Source organism: Opisthocomus hoazin, chromosome 9 (assembly GCF_030867145.1).
Source record: "Opisthocomus hoazin isolate bOpiHoa1 chromosome 9, bOpiHoa1.hap1, whole genome shotgun sequence".
NCBI lineage: Eukaryota > Metazoa > Chordata > Aves > Opisthocomiformes > Opisthocomidae > Opisthocomus > Opisthocomus hoazin.
In genome coordinates this window covers 12918302-12935954 of record NC_134422.1, presented here as the reverse complement: position 1 = coordinate 12935954, position 17653 = coordinate 12918302, and the positions used below count along the sequence as shown (strand labels likewise).

Here is a 17653-nt window from a genome sequence, read left to right as displayed (position 1 = left end):
CATGGACTCAAATCCACTTCTCTTTGATGGTGCTGCACTATCAACCGAGGAAAACTTGCCCTACTGAGTTTTATTTTAATATTTCAATAATGTAAGAGGTAGAGTTGGCACAGAACCAGCTACAGCATCTGTTCATCTGATGCACCTGTTCCCCAATTTTGAATTCCGAGTAACAAGAAAATCTATTGTAAGGGTAACCTGGAGACACAAAGGGAGGAAGTGAGCTGTATTTGTAACGCAACATGCAGAGAATAGTTTGATTCAGGACAGGGTGAATAGGCCAGAGAATTATATTTTATGGTTGAATGACTATGCTTGTAGATGAGTGCTGTTTCATTAGAAAGTAAACACCAAATAATCAAATACTGTGTAGAAGACTGAGCAGAGCTCTGAGCAGCGCCACAGGGAATCAGGCAGTGCCTACCTGAAAGAAGAGCTTGTTCTTCATTGCACCAGCTATTTGCAGGATGCATTTTTTTATCCTTGTCTCACATTTTTAACATCTGCATGCAGTCATATTTCCTACACTTGTATAATCCCTATTTGATCTTATTTTGCTTTTGACTTTGTAACTAACATCAACGTCATACACAATTTCATTTCAATGCTTGATTAGTTGTACTCATACTCAGGACAGAAGCATGGTCAGACTGATATCAGTGTTGCAGATCTTCAGGGTTTCCTCTTTCTGTTCCTAAACTTCCTAAGGTTAAACCTTTCTAACAGCTGAAAAAATAAAAGGAAATCTGCCAGGCTTCTACAACAGGGCTCAGTAATCACGTTAGCCACTGTGCTCACATTTGATTATAAGGACTCAGAGGTACCTGTTTCTGAAGTAAACCCTCCCCAGAACGTGTATCAGTGGAACAAACTAAGCTGCTCAGTCATACTAGCCAGTGTAAAAAAAATATAAACGCTGTATGGCAGCCTTGAGGTCCCACAGCAGGACCTTCCACAGCTGAGTAGATCTCATGACACAACTAATGTGTTTTATTTCGGAAGCCAGACAGCGTTAGGCTGTGTCAAGTCTGGTTGTAAGACCTCAAAAATGACCAATATCTTCTGAGCAGCACTAATAAAACCTCAGTTAGGAGTGCTGGGTTCAGTGAGGGCACTGCCTCTTATCGATTAAATAGTGAGTGCTCAGAGGGGAACAAGAAAAAACACAGGGCTGGAAAGCGTCAACTAGGGAACAAACTTGGTGAGGGAGTTGGAGCGGGGCAGAGACGTGGTAATATCTTCAAATACAGAGAAGATAACTGTAAATGAGAGAAAAGCAAACTGTCCTCTGCCTACTGTGAATAGCTCATGCAGCACTGTGTTTTAAAATTGAAGTGAGGAAATCTGAAGCAAAACATTAAGCAAAATAATCAAACTGTTGAAAAGGATGCCCAGCAAGACCGTGGGATTACCATCCTTTGAGGGGTTTAAACAAGGCCTAGACAGATAACCCTTGTTTAAATACCTGCTAGAAACGTTGTGGGTATAGCTGGCGCCTGCACAAGGGGAGAGATCGATGCCTCAAAGTTCTGTGAAGCCTAGATTGGAAACTTCATAAAATCTTTACATCGATCTCATATCAATCTCCTATTCTTTATTCCCTATAATTTCTCCTGATATAGATTTTTTTTAAAGTTATTGTTTCTATATTTGCAAAAGTTTTTGTGATGTCTCTCCAGACTGAAAAGCCCTGAATAAAATAAATAAAATGTTTTCAGGAAAATCAACAATTCCACAAGCTCCTTACATGGCGTATTCCTTGCATCTAGGTCTTTTCTGAAGTTAGATCTTCCTTACAGCAAATGAAGAGGATTATTTTTAATCTGCCCTTTGCAGTCATGGAGAATAATTTGTCTTCTGTCCTTACAAACCTTCATGTATTTGAAGACTTTTGTTGCTACCAAATCTTCTCCCTTCTAGACTAAACAAACCCAGTATTTCAACACTTCTACACAGGTCACACTGTTGAAACTCTCCTAATTTGTAATTTTCTCCACTGGACTATCTCCAGTTCATCCACATTCTCCTAAGTAGACTGTAATCGCAAACTGAATGTGGTTATCCAACTACTGCCTCAATAATGCTGGGCAGGGTAAAAGATACCAGAGAATCATTTTTCATCTAGAACAGCCCTGCCATTTTGGAAGGTATCAACATTTGCCTTTTTATTGCTGTTTACGACAAACATCTTTCAGTTTACATTCAACTACAATCCCCAAATTGTTTTTTTCATAGTAGTTTTGCTTTGCTGATGAAAACTTAAGACGAGTATTATTTCCAGAAGTCTAAAATCCATCAATATTTATAAAAGCACACTGAAATCTATACTGGGAAAGGCAAAGTATTTCTTAGTGGCATATAAATATTGTTAGAGCTATAAATATACCCGTACTTTCAAACGCCTTCAAGTCCATTTATTTTTGACCATTTTGCAATTAAAAACTGGACCAGAGAGACAGTAGAGAAGACAAGGCTGGCGTACGGAGACCTGGGGGAACGCTGCTCCTTTGTGTACATCACAGGCAGTACAAAAATCTGCATTTCCAGAGAGATACAGTCACTGGTCCTGGACTGACTGCTTTTGTTTAGGAAAGAAGAAAACATGCTGTAAAAAGGAATAAAAATAGAAAGCAGCTGTGCTCCTCTTCTGCTGTGCTCTGGCTCTTTTCATGCTCTGTATACAGCCATGAAGCTGATGCCATCCAGGTTTCTCTGGACAGCCTTCCACCCGCTCCATGACTGCCAAAGGCAGGCAACGAGGCTGGTGAAGGGCCTAGAACATAAGTCTTGGGATGAGCAGCTGAGGTAACTGGGGTTGTTCAGTCTGCAGAAAAGGAGGCTCAGGGGAGACCTTGTTGCTCTCTACAACTACCTGAAAGGAGGCTGTAGCGAGGTGGGGGTCAGTCTCTTCTTCCAAGTAACTGGCCATAGGATGAGAGGAAATGGCCTCAAGGCATGGCAGGGGAGGTTTACATTGGATATTAGGAAAAATTTCTTCACCAAAAGTGTTGTCAGGCATCAGAACATGCTGCCCAGGGAAGTGGGTGAGTCACCACCCCTGGGGGTATTTAAAAGATGTGTGGACCTGGTGCTTAGGGACTTGGTTTAGTGGTAGACATGGCAGTGCTAGGTTAACGGTGGGACTCTATGATCTTAAAGGTCTTTTCCAACCCAAATGATTCTAAGGTTCTATACTATGCTAGCCACATCGCCCCATCCAACAACACAAGCTCCCAGGGCCAGGGCTACAGCTGAGGCTGCCAACTCAGAGCAGCGCTCTTTGCCCGCCTACGCCATTTGTAACTGATCTTCCTCTGCTGCAAATTTACCAGTTTTTTAGGGGCAGCCACTGACCCAGCAGCACAGCTTAGCACAGTCCCCAGGAACAGCTTTCTCCAGGCAGTGGCCCCATGAGCTAACGGGGATCAGGGTCAGCAATGGGCAACGTTGGTGTCTCCTGCTTGCTGCCTCCCTGGAGGCATGGCAAAAAGGCCACCGCTAAGCAATGGGAGGGGAAAAAGAAGGATTGGGGATGGTCTGGACAGCAGACTGGTGCATGAGGGAGACTCCGTCTTGAGTCCGACGGAGGGGCTGTTGGGCAGGGCAGGATGAGATGGCACAGTTACAATACCAGCTGATGTGGGCCCCAGTTAGCTAGGGGAGGACTAGGAAAATAACTCCAGTTTTCCAGGACATGTGTAGGATATTTTGTCTTATTTACATGTGTGTGCAAGTGCCTGAATAAACTCCTGTGTGCCCAGGGGAACAACTTAGCCTAGGACCATTGCTGAAAGTCAGCTGGACCCGGCAGAAGTTAAGCTCCAAGCCACAATGCAGAGAGAAGCAAAAGACCTCCCCATGCTGCTGGCCAGGCTGCCCTCCACACAAACCCCGCTGGATGCACTGCCGATGTGCCCAGACATGGCAGGGAGTTGAAATGCCATGACAAAAAAGGAGGAAGGGAAAAAAAAGTAGTACATGGCTAACTTTGATACTAATCCATCTCATCCAGGACTACAGCTAATATATCCTAAGAACAGAGACAGCTACCAGAGCCAGTGTTCAAATGAAAGAACAATGGCCCAAATAATTTTGTTTTCTACTAAATATAGCAGTTGCCCCAAAAATGCAGTTCAGGGAACTTTAATATTCTCTTTCAGGGAATTGTAAGTAGCACCACAAAAAACCTGTCTCTCTTTTTTTCTCGAAATATGGTTGTCTTCAGAACGCAAACTGTTCCAATTCTGTGACAAAAACCTGTGACCTTTATAACCATCCATATCACTCCCTACATGCAAATATATTCATCTCTACAGATCAATATAATGTAACTGCACATCACTGCAACATTTTACTGTTCCTGCCCGAGGACTATCTCACAACTACCCTTATAAACACCTATTTTGCAATTACAGGGCTAAGGAGCTCCAGGTTTTAAAGAGAAAGGCAATGTTGCATTGCCTGCCTTCGGCATACTACTTTGGCTAATCCAACCTTACATTGTTCATAGTTTCCAAGAAAAAAGGCTACATATAATTACATGCAAGAGGGCTAGGGGAAAGGTGGGTGATGTGGAACAAAGAGCACATTTTCAGGAGCTTTGAAAGCTGGTGCAGCTTACCAAGATCAATGACATGTCATCTCAGAGGAGTGCTAAAAAAAGCCTTTGTAGTTCTGCTCCCCTTCTGTCTGTATTTTGTATTCCTAAGCAGGCAGTTTGCAGACCGTGTGCATGTGCATGCAGAGAGCATTTAAGGACAGACAGCATCTATGTAACACAATGTTGGAAAATACAGATAAGTAAGTAGTGTGCAAAGCTGGGTGGTGCAAAGAAATGTGTGTTTAAATTAGAATTTATCAGAAAGAGAGAGAAAGAGTTGAGACAGGAGATGGAGAAATTGTTCCTATGATCTAATCAATAAAATGTCCATCTAGCAGGTATTAAAATAGTCTCTAGGCCATGGAGAGCAGCATGTTTTCATTTTGACTAATGCATCTCAAACATAAAGCATCAGGGAATACTGGAAATAACAGATTTTAAAAAAATATTCCACAAGAACAACTAAAAGTCTATCTGAAAGTAATACATCTGAATGAGGTTTAAATTGGTTTTCAGAAAATAGCCTGATGCATGGAACACAGACAACATGAGCCTCTCAAAAAAGAGCTTAATACAAGTGGCAGTACAGAAGCAGATTGAGTGAAAAAGATTTTGTGAGCTGCTGAACTTATAAAAAGGTAAATACCCTTACAGGAAAAGGTTCAAGATATGGAAAGCAAAAAAAACCAAAACACAAGAGAAGCTTTTCCTCCTACAAGCAAGGGGCAGTGAAGTTTTTAGGACTCAGCTTGATATTTCAAGAAATAATTATGTTTTTCCAACTGAACAACCAGCTAGACACGGCAAACTGTAATTAACACCAAGAAGCATAATACCATTTGGCATGCTTACACCTTGTTTCTGAACAGGAGGCTGCAAGAACCCCTTAAAAGCCATTCAAAGAAACTTATAATTATAATTATGTGCTAGCGTGATTAGGCTCTTCTAATAATGTCATGCCTATTGAGTACACCCTATTGAAAAGCCCACATAAAAATGCACAGTTCCACTGATCTGTATGCTTATGTCAGAAGCCCTCATTTGGAGATCTGAGAAATGAAAGAAACATTACTATGGAGATTAAGGAATGCGGTTTAGCACTGTAAAATAATATTACGATTGAATAATATTAGCACCAACTATTAATAAATGTGCCAGCATTTCCCATCAGAAGACACCATATGTGGTTCCTTATAGCTATGCCAAAATTTTTAAGCTGTGGGAATGAATCTCATGTCAAAAACTTCCTTGAGTACTTTAAGGTTTTGGTAACCTGAGGCAGAACTTCGACTTTGGGCAATGAAGTGGGCAACAAATACACACTTCTGACTGTGTAGGAAGGGTCAAAACAGCATGATAGGCTCTTTGTAGAAGGACTCCAACTTGTGTTACCAAGGTAAATGTATTTCAGTTTTGTCCTAAATTAGGCTCACATATAGAATGTTAAAGAGGATTCATTTGTTTAAAACTTCAACTAAAGACTAATAAGGTCATACAGCAATCTGATTACACGTGCAATTAGAGAGGTGCTAAATATTTTTATTATATTGCAAATAGCCGTTATAATAGAAACTCTCTTCATCTTTATTGCAGGAAACAAAGATATCAGCTACAACTTTATGCAAAATAAGTCACAAAAGTGCTCTCAGTCCAACTGTGTCAGTAACTACCTCTTGTTCATTTTAATTTAGAAGGACTGGAAGGTATAAGCAAGAAATAAAGATGCCTGCTACATTAGACCAATTAATCCGTGTATTCAGCAATGTATTCTCAAGAGTCAAACACAGCAGCATGATTCCTGGGGACCCATATAGTATACATGGGCAAGTAGCTTACAGAAGGCAAACAGCATCTGGCTGTTATAATGCAAGCAAGAAACCTTTGCAGGTGCTGAAGTCTGTAATGATCTAGTACAAATGTATGCCAGCTGCTGCTTGAAAGTTTGGGTTACTGAGCAATTTTTGTAGACAGTCACGTCTTCTCACACAGCCTGGATGAGTTTTCAGAATGTGGGACAAGTCAGACAAAAGAGCCTTCTTTGTGCCATTCAGCCTCCCTTCCACTCTGAAACAACCTTGTGTCTCATCCCACAATCACTCACCTCCAGATGTACCAATTATTATTACTTCTGGAGTCAAAGTAGAATTTACCACCCCCATTTGGAAAACACCCTCGGGGCTGCAAAAACCTTCAGATAAAGCAGGGAGGGATATATAATGCTGTATTAAGAAGAAAATAAATTAATGTCCATAAAGCAAGGCATTACCATTCTCTTCATCTCCTTGGAGACCTGGTGAGCTCCAAGGTGGTTATAAAAGGGTCGGTCAACACCCCAGTGTGGTGGGTTATGGCTGATGGAATTCGCGCGTTGACGGTTCATCTTGGCTATTGTGGCTTTCTCATCTTTCTGAAATACAAATGAGAGAGAAACAAGGAAAAAACTTTGAAACATTTACATGGCAGTCATTCTCCAAGCATCTCTCACTTTTGATCTCTGACTTCAGAAGCTGGCTTTGCGCCTTGAACTTTATGAAGCGGCTGCTGATTAGGAACACTCCAAGTCCAGTATTTCTTTTTATTCTCATTTTCAGAACACTTGCCCCTAAGTGGTGCGCACCATTTTATTCCTTTGCTTGTTTTGAATAATCACCACAACCTGTGTAAACACAGGAAGCATTCCAAAATGGAGACATCTGTTTTCTTTTTAATAAACTGAATCAAACTGAATAATTTCAGACAGGATGACATAGAGGGTATTAAAAAAAAAAAAAAAGAGACTGGCGCATCTGCAACAAAATGACACACAGAGCGACCTAGTTGAAGAACAGGAGCCTTGAAGCTCCTTGAAGCTATAGGAATAAAGGACACCTTTCTCTTGCTTGGAGGCACAAGCAAATAATTTTCCACACTTGCAAGAGCACATTCCCAGGAATATGCTAATTCCTAAGGAAAGCATGTAAATCTTGCCAACAACTTAACTGTGTATCTATTAAGGGTAATGGTACTGCAGATTGTGACAAAATCGTTTCCTCTACCCTAACGTTAGCTGCAAATTTTATCCTTGACAGTAATTTTCCTGAAGTTTGGACAAAGTCTTTGGGTTTGTTATTAGAGCTGGTTTTGAATCTTGGTTGTAACTAGAGCTTACTGCAAAGTTTGCACAGGATCTGTCAGAAAGGTTTCATTCAAGCTTAGTGCCGGTAACAAGAACACAGAAGCGCAGCATGTAACTAGGCTAAACAACAGGCTGGTTAGTTCCTTGTTTTGAATACATTCTCTAGCTAAAACGATAGGCAGGTTTACACGTGGAATGTTTTGTCCAGAAAGACAGGAGTTTATTGCACAAGATCAAACCCTTTAATCTTCTCTAGCAATGACTGCGGTGGAGACTTGCTCAGTGAGGACTGTGCGATTCACCTGTGCTGACTCAGAAGGCAGAGGGGTGGCAATTATCACATCGTTGCTTAAAAAAGACAAACTATGGAGAGCCTGAAAATTTGGACAGTAGGAATAGCTACAACTTGGCTGTTGATTACTTGAGACATTCAATTTTTGCAAGAGAACTGTGGCTTCCATGACTTTACTGAAAAAAATAGACATAATAGTTAATTTTGGATTTCAGAAAGTGTTCAGAGAACTGAATAATTTCAAAAGAAAGCACTAGTTGTTTTAAACTCTATAATTTTGGTTCAAGTGTTGTATGACAATAAAAGTAGGTCCGCATCTTTTTTTGCCTGGAGTTTTCTTTCCCTTCCTATTTATTTAGATTCCCCACTATTCACTGTAACTTGTACCTGTCAGGAGTTTGCAAAATACCTGGTGCTATTTCCATGGTAACCAGAGTGTTAAATGTCAAATGTGGTGCTGCCTTAAATTATTTTATTTTTAAAGAATTTTTAAAAAGCCTGCTGAAATTCAGTGCTGGGGAAAGCTGACTGATTGGCAAGCATGGGAAAGCATCATCTCTTTTTTTGCAAAGAAGAAACAGCTACGATGACAACATTTCCCATGAGACCGCAAGCTCACCACGCAGGCACAAATGTTCCCGGGAATGTAGTGCCGCAGGCTTCATGGCCACTAGCTGGGGACAGGGTGCCACTTGCGACATGAGCCCTGTGCTGGACACCCGACTGGCCCTGTGATAGCAAGCAGCACTGCAGCCCCGGGGCTGCCAGCAAAGATCGTTCTCCACCCAGCCAGGATGACAAGCGTAGGATCTCAAGGAAGCTCAGTGGGAGCAAACCTAAGGGAGCTGTCAGCTCCCCGGGATGCTGGCTGGGGAGAACTGTACGTGCTCCCACATCGCACGCCCCCAGGACAGCAAGTGCTTCCCACGTCGCCTCTTCCCCGCATCGAATACACCGCTGTTTCATCTGTAAGAGCTGAAAACTCCATCACTTGGTATCCGCTGAATTTCACATGAGCAATCATGACAGAGCCACTGGATAACCTCCAGGAGAGCCGCGTTTTAAATGTTTCTAAAAATACACTAATGTGATGCAATGCTGATGTCCAGATTTGAGTTGGTTTGAGGTTTTGCTTTTTAAAAGTCACTGCTCTTTATGGTCTTTGCCGTAATTTGCAGCACTTTTTTGTGTTTTTTTCTGTTATGCAATCTTTTTCATAGTTATGTTGCTTTCTTCTATGATGTGATGCCAGAAACTGGTAGGAAATACGGTTTCCTTACCTCCAAGCAAATATATATTGTTTCCAGTAATAGAAGTGACACTGTTAATCCATTTTATTACAGCTTTGTGAAGGGTTCTCAACCAAAAGCAATCAAAAAACCCAGATGCTGACACTAGTCTGGGGGCCTATAAAAGCAAAGCTATTTGGTTACATTACAAATGCCTTTACATCAACAGCTGATAAAAGATACATACAGCACGTTTCCCCCCTGCCCCATTAGTAAATTTGGTTAGAATTTGAGAAAAGCCTTAATGCCAAAAATCCAAACAGATGTACTAACCCCTCTCAGCCAGTGAATGATCCTTCTACCTGCTGCTAGTGCTGGTGACTCTGAAGCATCACTTGATTAATTTGAAGGGAATAAATGACCTCATACACATTTATTGACACATCTAGGTTGAGGTAAGGGTGAGACAAATGGGTAAATATATACTTCTGAGATCGTTTCTAACCGTGAGGTCAGGCACCATAAATTTTCCATGGCTACATGAACTCTGGCAGTATTTCCCCCCACTCCCTGTAGAAGGCTTCCATTGGACTGTGAACTGTTTCAGCAGTATTTCCAGTCAGATTAAAACACATATATACAAGCACAGTGGATTTTTGGTCTCCTACTTTACGTACCGTGCTACTATATTATCTTGAACAATAGGACTTTGTTGTTAACATCAATACTTATTCAAAAACACTTTTCTTAAACCTGGTATTTTTAAAAGTTAATCTAACTTGTTTTCACAGAATCACAGAATGGTAGGGGTTGGAAGGGACCTCTGTGGGTCATCTAGTCCAACCCTCCTGCCGAAGCAGGGTTACCTACAGCAGGCTGTAGAGGACCTTGTCCAGACGGGTCTTGAATATCTCCAGAGAAGGAGACTCCACAACCTCCCTGGGCAGCCTGTTCCAGGGCTCCATCACCCTCAGAGGGAAGAAATTCTTCCTCATGTTCAGACGGAACTTCCTGTGCTTCAGTTTGTGCCCACTGCCCCTTGTCCTGTCACTGGGCACTACTGAAAAGAGCTTGGCCCCATCCTCCTGACACCCACCCTTCAGATATCTGTAAGTATATATTAGGTCCCCTCGCAGCCTTCTCTTCTTCAGGCTGAACAAGCCCAGCTCCCTCAGCCTCCCCTCATAGGAGAGATGCTCCAGTCCCCTCACCATCCTTGTAGCCCTCTGCTGAACTCTCTCCAGTAGCTCTTCATCTTTCTTGAACTGGGGAGCCCAGAACTGGACAGACTACTCCAGATGAGGCCTCACCAGGGCAGTGTAGAGGGGAAGGAGAACCTCCCTCAACCTGCTGGCCACACTCCTCTTAATGCACCCCAGGATGCCATTGGCCTTCTTGGGTGCCAGGGCACACTGCTGGCTCATGGTCAACCTGTCATCCCCCAGGACACCCAGGTCCCTCTCCGCAGAGCTGCTCTCCAGCAGGTCCACCCCAAGCCTGCACTGATGCATGAGGTTGTTCCTCCCCAGGCGCAGGAGTTTTCTGAAAAATCACTTGTCCAGTGGGTGATGATGATAACAAACTCTAAAAATGTCGAATTAGAAGGATCACAGCTCCTCTGGGAAATTTATGAGGATTCCTCCTCTGTTTCTTTTGGGTTAAGTGACAGCATAAGGATAACTTGCACACAGGGCACAACAAGACTGGAAAGAAGAATAAAGAAAAGGAAGAGATGAAACCTTTCAGTCCTACTCATTACAGGTACTACCAACAACAGGAGCAGGTGCAAAAGTTTCTGACAGCAATGAGTTTTTCAGATTTAAAGTGGCTAACCTCCAGCAAGCTGTTGTGGGAACTTTTAGAATCTGGACTTGCAAAGAGACTGTAAATCTTATTCCCAGAGGTTTTATTGTGTTCCCACCACGAGTTCCCACACACTGAGCTACAGTAATACTATAGCAGAACTGCAGAAATAGCTGGTATTTTCTTATACTTATCAACCGCATCAAGAATGCCTGTTACTTCTTTAGTGTGTGATAGGATTTTCTAACATATTGATCACTATCAGTGCAACAAAGCAGTGAAATCCGAGCATGGATGTGCCATTTCAGATTCAGCTACATAGTATTCTTTCAATTGTCTGGAAGTCCTATTGATGCACGAATGATATTTCTTGCAGTGCTACATAGTCCAAACCATTGCCTTCATAAATCTACTTGAGTGGAGCCCCGACAAGCTGTGATTAAATTTGTTAAACTGAGGAATCATCACATTAGATTGTGTGTGTTTTAGGAGAGTCATATGCACAACATTTAGAGGACCATTTTGTTTCTTCAGCTGGATAGAGTTCCAGGACACTATTTAGAAAAGAATGAGAATTGTTTTTCTAGGAGTTACGGCCAAAGTTTTGTTGAGCTGTTTTAAGGCCGCCATCAACAATCCTTTCTGAAACTTTCGTGTATCTGCTATTGTTCAAAGAAACACCCATGTTTACTGCAATGGAAAGACAATAAGAATAAACATTTTTTTTTCCAGTTTGCCGACTTTGTGCACTCAGCACAGTGTGTTCAGTCAGCAGTATTGCTCATCTGTTGACAGTCACATTTTGTTTTCACTTGTGTTCAAAGCAAAGGATTTCCCCAGACTTCTGACACTGTTGAGGACAATAAAACTAGCTGTTGAAATCCTATTCACCTTAAGGTCTGTTTCCCACTCCTCCAAACACATACATTTCCACCCTTCTCAGAGCTTTTATCAATGATTAAAAGTGATAAGAAGAGTAGTTGTGATGGTTCTGCAAATTAGTGCAGCACCTGACCGTAAAGAAGAGCAGAAAGTTGCCAACAACCACCGAGTGACACGCTGCGATACAAACTCCAGAAAGCTGGGCAGCACAAGAACTGGGACCACTGTATACTACAACAATAATTAAACTGATTACTCTAAGAATAGCAGGCACGTGATAGGATAGCAGTAATAACTGGAACAGACATTTTGAATAAAACACAGAAGGACAGATATAAAAGTTGTGGAGGCAGAGGTACAGAGCTGTGTGTTAGGAATGCTACAGTCTGCAGGGTCAACTTAAAAAGAAAAAGGTATAACAAGAATAAAATAAAGCCACTCTGCATAAGGACAAAGACATTGTACTGAGTAATTCTGGGCAGTACACTACAATGCCTCGGGGTTAGGTTTGGGAATCAGCAAAGATCTGGGTAATAGTATTAGTAGTCCTAGTGACAATTTGCTTTTTATCTGGAAACACAGACTTTCAGATAAAGAATGAAGATGCAAAGCCAGCAATGGAGAAAAGGCAAAGATCTCCTTGGAGAATTTCTGTATTTCTTTCATACTAAGGTATTAAGTCCATTAGAAGCACATATCCAAATGAATGAGAAAAATGCTGAATAAGGGCTGAAGTCACCCTGCGTAAGTCACCCTACATCACGCCAGGATAAGAGAAACTTTAAAATCAACATTACTCTAGAACTGAAGGCATAGATTATTTTTCTTCAGTTAATCACTACTGTCACAGTAGAGGCAAAAGGGAAAAGGGATGATAAGCCTAGGGTTATAAATGGAAAACATGACTAAGATGGAAGCAAAACTTGTGTGATGTGCTAAAGTCTGAAGGACAACATCCATCCCAGATCCGTGCAAAACTGCCAACTGCAATTTCAGTTCTGCTAACAGATACTTCTAATAACTAGTCAGGGTTCATGACACAGAACTTGTAGAGCAGCAAATGCTGGGCTTGGATTAACAGCCTTGAGAGCATCCAGGTTTTTCTAAACAGAAAAAGTACAGTAGCTGTCCTTGTTTTTTCCGTAGACCATTTGACAGAATGCTGTGCTGGAGACTAATGGCTAACACAGACGGCGAATATGAAGCTGGTTTCCAGTGAAATGGTGAGAGACAGTTTTGAATGAGACAGATCGTATTAGGCTGGATGAAAGTTACTAGCAGAGTTACTCAATGATTAGTCTCGGGGCAGATTCTGTTTACTTTTTTTCTTAGCGCATCTGGCACCAAGTGTAGCAATGACAGATTTTGCTAATGAGAGAAGCAGAGGTGGTATCTGATAGATAAGAAAAAACAAAATGGAGTATTAGCACCTGACATTTGAGGACTGACATAGTAGAAATGGGACCTGAGACATTCAAGTGTACAAAACGCATACTCATTCACTTAGAGGTTACAGTCAGAAACTTCATTATCAGGAATCACATTAGTTCTTCACAGAATAAATGAGACACCAGGATAATGTAACTATGCAAAAGGTAATGGTTTCCTTTGACGACCATGAAAATGCAGACTTTGCTGTGAGAGCTTGTGCTCGTCTCTTCTTCATTGTGAGAAGACATTAGAGAAGTTTGTCTTAGGAGAAAAAAGGCTGAGAGGGAGAGAGAGGATACAATCGCGTCTCTGACAGCGGACACCAGACAACCAGAGAAACCAGGTTTTAGAGCAGCGCACTGCTAGTGCTAATGGGAGCAAACAAACCACAGCAAAAGATTCAACAGACCTTTATAATGGAGCCTGCTAATTTTATGCCAAGAATTACTTTATATAGATATATACGTATACGTGTGTGTGTATAGGTTCACACTGCAATGAAATGATGGCACCCTTTGTATCTCACACAGTTAAGACTGTTTTCTATTTTAATTATCAAAATCCCAGCTTAAGGAATTGAAAGCAAACATAAGGAAAACAAATTTGGAACTTTGGATCTATGCTTTCAACAAAATCCACAAAACCTTTTATCTGGGGGAATGTAACACTACAATAATAAAGTGACCCCTGCACTGCTCTGGGGTATCTGAGCACTGCCTTCTTCACAGGGAAGTGCTCACCCACGGGAGCCACAGCATCACAGGACAGGGCAAACGGAAAGGTGAAAGCAGATCTGGAGGTAAAGATGAGGAGAGAGAAATCTAAACAGACTGGATTTAAAACTTTGCAGTTTATTCTGTTTCAATAGAAAGCAACTCTTCTGTGCACCAGAAAGAAAACAAGGACTACATTTTCAGCTCTAGGGATGTTATTTAAAGACCAAGTGATCAGAATCCAGGTTTTTTTCCTACTAAGACTCAACTACTTATATTCTAGTTAACAGCATCGTTAAGAAGGAAAAAAATCTATTTTCAAAGAAGGAGCTAGTCTGAGTTCCTGGAACAAAAAATACTACACAAATGTTCCTCCCATTTACTGCATGCCAAAGAAATGGCATTAACATGATGAAAAAGTCAAATAAACAAAAAAAGACAGGAAATTCAAAGTTATGGCTCCTCATGGCAACAGTAAGCAGAAAATGTATGGAACAGATGCCCTTACATTTTATACATTCGTTGTAACTTCTGATACTGATGGGTTTTGCTGGCTGTGGGACTGATAGACCAGGTGTTCAGATAATCCAAGTCCACCTGTGAGAACTGAGTAGCAGCTCAGGCAAACCGTTACTCGGGTCAACTACGCGCCTGCTCTCAGGTCAATGCAAATCCTGTGCCTTGTGTGTGAGGATAGCAGGAACCCAGACACGACTCACAGGAACCCATTACTAAGTTGGGTGAACATTTTATGGCCATTACTGGAACAGACTGAACTGAAAACATCACAAGAAGTCATTAAAATAAAGCAGAAATGGGAGAAAAAAGTGAAGTGCTAGAACTTCGCCTAGCATCAGACAAAATATTCAAGACTGACTGAGCTGACTATGGGAGAAAGCTTTTCTCACTTCTGATTTCCATATTATGCAGAAATGAGTATTTAAAGAGGGAAAGAACTTTAAACCATTCACAAAGGGATAGAAAATGGCTATGGGAGCAAGAAAGTTGCATCAGTATGGGCAAGCAGGAGCCCCTCAAACTCTAAACACTAATATCCATGACTTTGGGTAGCAGTTTCTTTATGTTTCAATTTAGTACAACAATTACATAGGCCATGCGCATGTCCCAATTCTTAGCTACTATGGGAAGCAGCACGTTAGAGCAGCATTACAGTTGTGCCTAGAGACTTTGGTGAAGGGCAGCACTGTGTAACAGAGCTGCAATAAATACATATAAAGCAGTGAAAGAATGAGGAAGGGGAGCCCATTTTATTTTACCATGGAAAATCAAGGCATAAGGATGCAAGCTCCTCAAAATCTAAGTCTGGAATGGAATCCACATCTCTCCTGAGTCTCTGTCCAGTCTCCTAGTCAGAAGACAGCTCTGCATTCAAAAACGAAGTCAAGGCCGAAGTGCTCTGTGTCTCTGTTTTTGAGTTTTTTGTCTACACCAGCAAGGAGCAGAATCCTGATCTTAGGTCTTCCTCTTCTCTCCAGAGAAACCTTCAGTTCTCCACAAGAACATGCTGAGAGCTTGGTGCGTGCATGATTTCAGAAGTTGGTATAGCTTCTCCACCCCAGGAGATGGGGCCTGGCCATAAGAGTATTTTGTTTTATGTTCTTAAATCTACCCAGCAAAGAAGAAGTGGTTTAGGTACAAACATCAGCTGGCCCACTGACAGGCAGTGATGCTCAGGAAACAATAATCTTGCACTGCAAGCTCTAATCCTCTTTTGAAGATTGGCAATTGTTAATGAGATTTATTTTATGAGCAGATAGAAACCAAAACATCAGCATCTCTCTTTAGCAGATGATAAGGGATTTTCCTGGAGATTTTTTACACAATATCCATTAAGGAGATTTGAGGCCTCCATTCTCTCAGGAAATGAGGCAATGGTAGCAAAGTATTTATAGGTGTTATAGTTATTCAAATCAACCATGCTGTTGGAACATGTCACAAACACCAATTCATTTAATCTCATGGTACTCATATTTGCAGCTGTGGGAAGGTTTAATTGGTCTTGGATTCAGAAATATTTGAAATTATTTTCAATTCAGGCCAATCTTTATATGCTTATCTGTACTGTGAATAGCAAAATAGTGTCTATAGTGCAGAAATTACTTAGAGAAGTACTATCAGCTAGGCTCAGCTAGGTGCTTTTCTAGCATTACAGTCTACTGTTATTTAAAAGAATACAAACTAGTGATAACATCAACCTATTTTCTGTTATTGGCAGTGTTATGAAAAGAAGATATATTGGCTGAAGTCCGCTTCAGTTTGACTTGACTCATGTTCAAGTCAGTAATACCCTGATTGCCCTATCTTGTGCAGCCTGACCCATGTCACAGCAGTAGGTATGATCTCACCCCACTGTCACAGTGATCATCCATCATTACGGTGGGCCAGATTTTCCCATCTTCAGAAAGAGAGGCTGAAAAGTATTGATGAGAACTGCTTTAATCTTTATGTTTATGGCAATATGGTGAGCAGGTGGATAAAAACAACTCTGTCTGTAATCTGACACACAAGAGATCTTTGTGGCTTTAATCTATTGATTTAAGAACTTGTACGAGTATAAAATTTAATTGAAAAAATGCTTATCTATATTAAAAACATTCTTCAAAGTTATTTTGAAAACAGCTCAGGACAGTTTCTTTGATAGAACTAGAAAGTACTTGGTGCAGACACCTTATACAGAAGGTGGCTACACTCCCTTTTATGAATGCAAAAGTCCAGGAAGAGAACAGAGAAACAGGAATTTTTGGCACTGAAGTTAAGTCATCTATAAAGGCTGGTGTTCACTCTACTTTGGTGTGTTGGAGACATTAATCTAGTAATTAAAAGTATCTAAACCTGCATTAGCTTGCTTGGTCTTACCCGTTTCTGGCTGCACCGTACAATCAAGAAGGTCTCAATACTGTGCTCTTTGAGATAAGCGTTGCGTTCCCCTCCAAAGCCCAGCTCCACCTCGTAGTCTCCATTGAGATAGTTCAGGGTTGCTTTTGTTATGTGGATGCGCCTTGAATGAGACAAAAGACAAGCTGGTTTTGTAGGCTCTGAAAAGATATCACCTAAAAAGCCAGTTCCTGTCAGTACTGGAACAAATAAGCAATAAACCCCAAGTTATTTCGGCATGCCACTGCTCTCACAGCTGCAATACAGGAGTTTCATCTGTTTTAAAGGAAGCAGGCCAGGAGGCATCTTCTTAAAGAGAGAGGTGTTCGCATTAAGCATCTTCCACATCCATTTATAAGCACCTCCTTAGATATAAAGCACTCATTCTTTTATTCACTTTGCTCTAAAACACAGCAGACATACTTTGTTTTGGCAAATGCAGTCCCTTCACAAGGGCACGTCTACTCAGCGGGCACATGGCTTTCTTCCCGAGCAGAGAAAAGACAGAAAGGCATGTAGAAAAATTATCTCACGGAGTCAACTTGGCAACAACTTAGTCTTCAGTTGGTCCATACAGCAGTGAAACAAGAACTGATTCTTCTCTCTCACAGGAATGTTTCAAAACAAAAGGCTGGTCTGAAACAATGCTTCATACAACATCCATCAATAGCTGGGATGCTCTCCAGCAAACAC

At 41.3% G+C, this 17653-nt stretch overlaps 1 protein-coding gene across 2 annotated transcripts in view; it reads right to left on the bottom strand.

Annotated features, from left to right (window-relative positions):
- ADCY5 (adenylate cyclase 5) overlaps window positions 1–17653 on the bottom strand; it is a 226402-nt gene that overhangs the window by 40663 nt on the left and 168086 nt on the right. For both annotated transcript variants that reach the window (XM_009943400.2, XM_075430846.1), the window contains exons 7-8: window positions 16943–17084; window positions 6867–7007 (exon numbers count right to left, since the gene is read on the bottom strand). In XM_009943400.2, the coding sequence (XP_009941702.2) occupies window positions 6867–7007; window positions 16943–17084 (283 nt within the window). The remainder of the gene's footprint in view (window positions 1–6866; window positions 7008–16942; window positions 17085–17653) is intronic.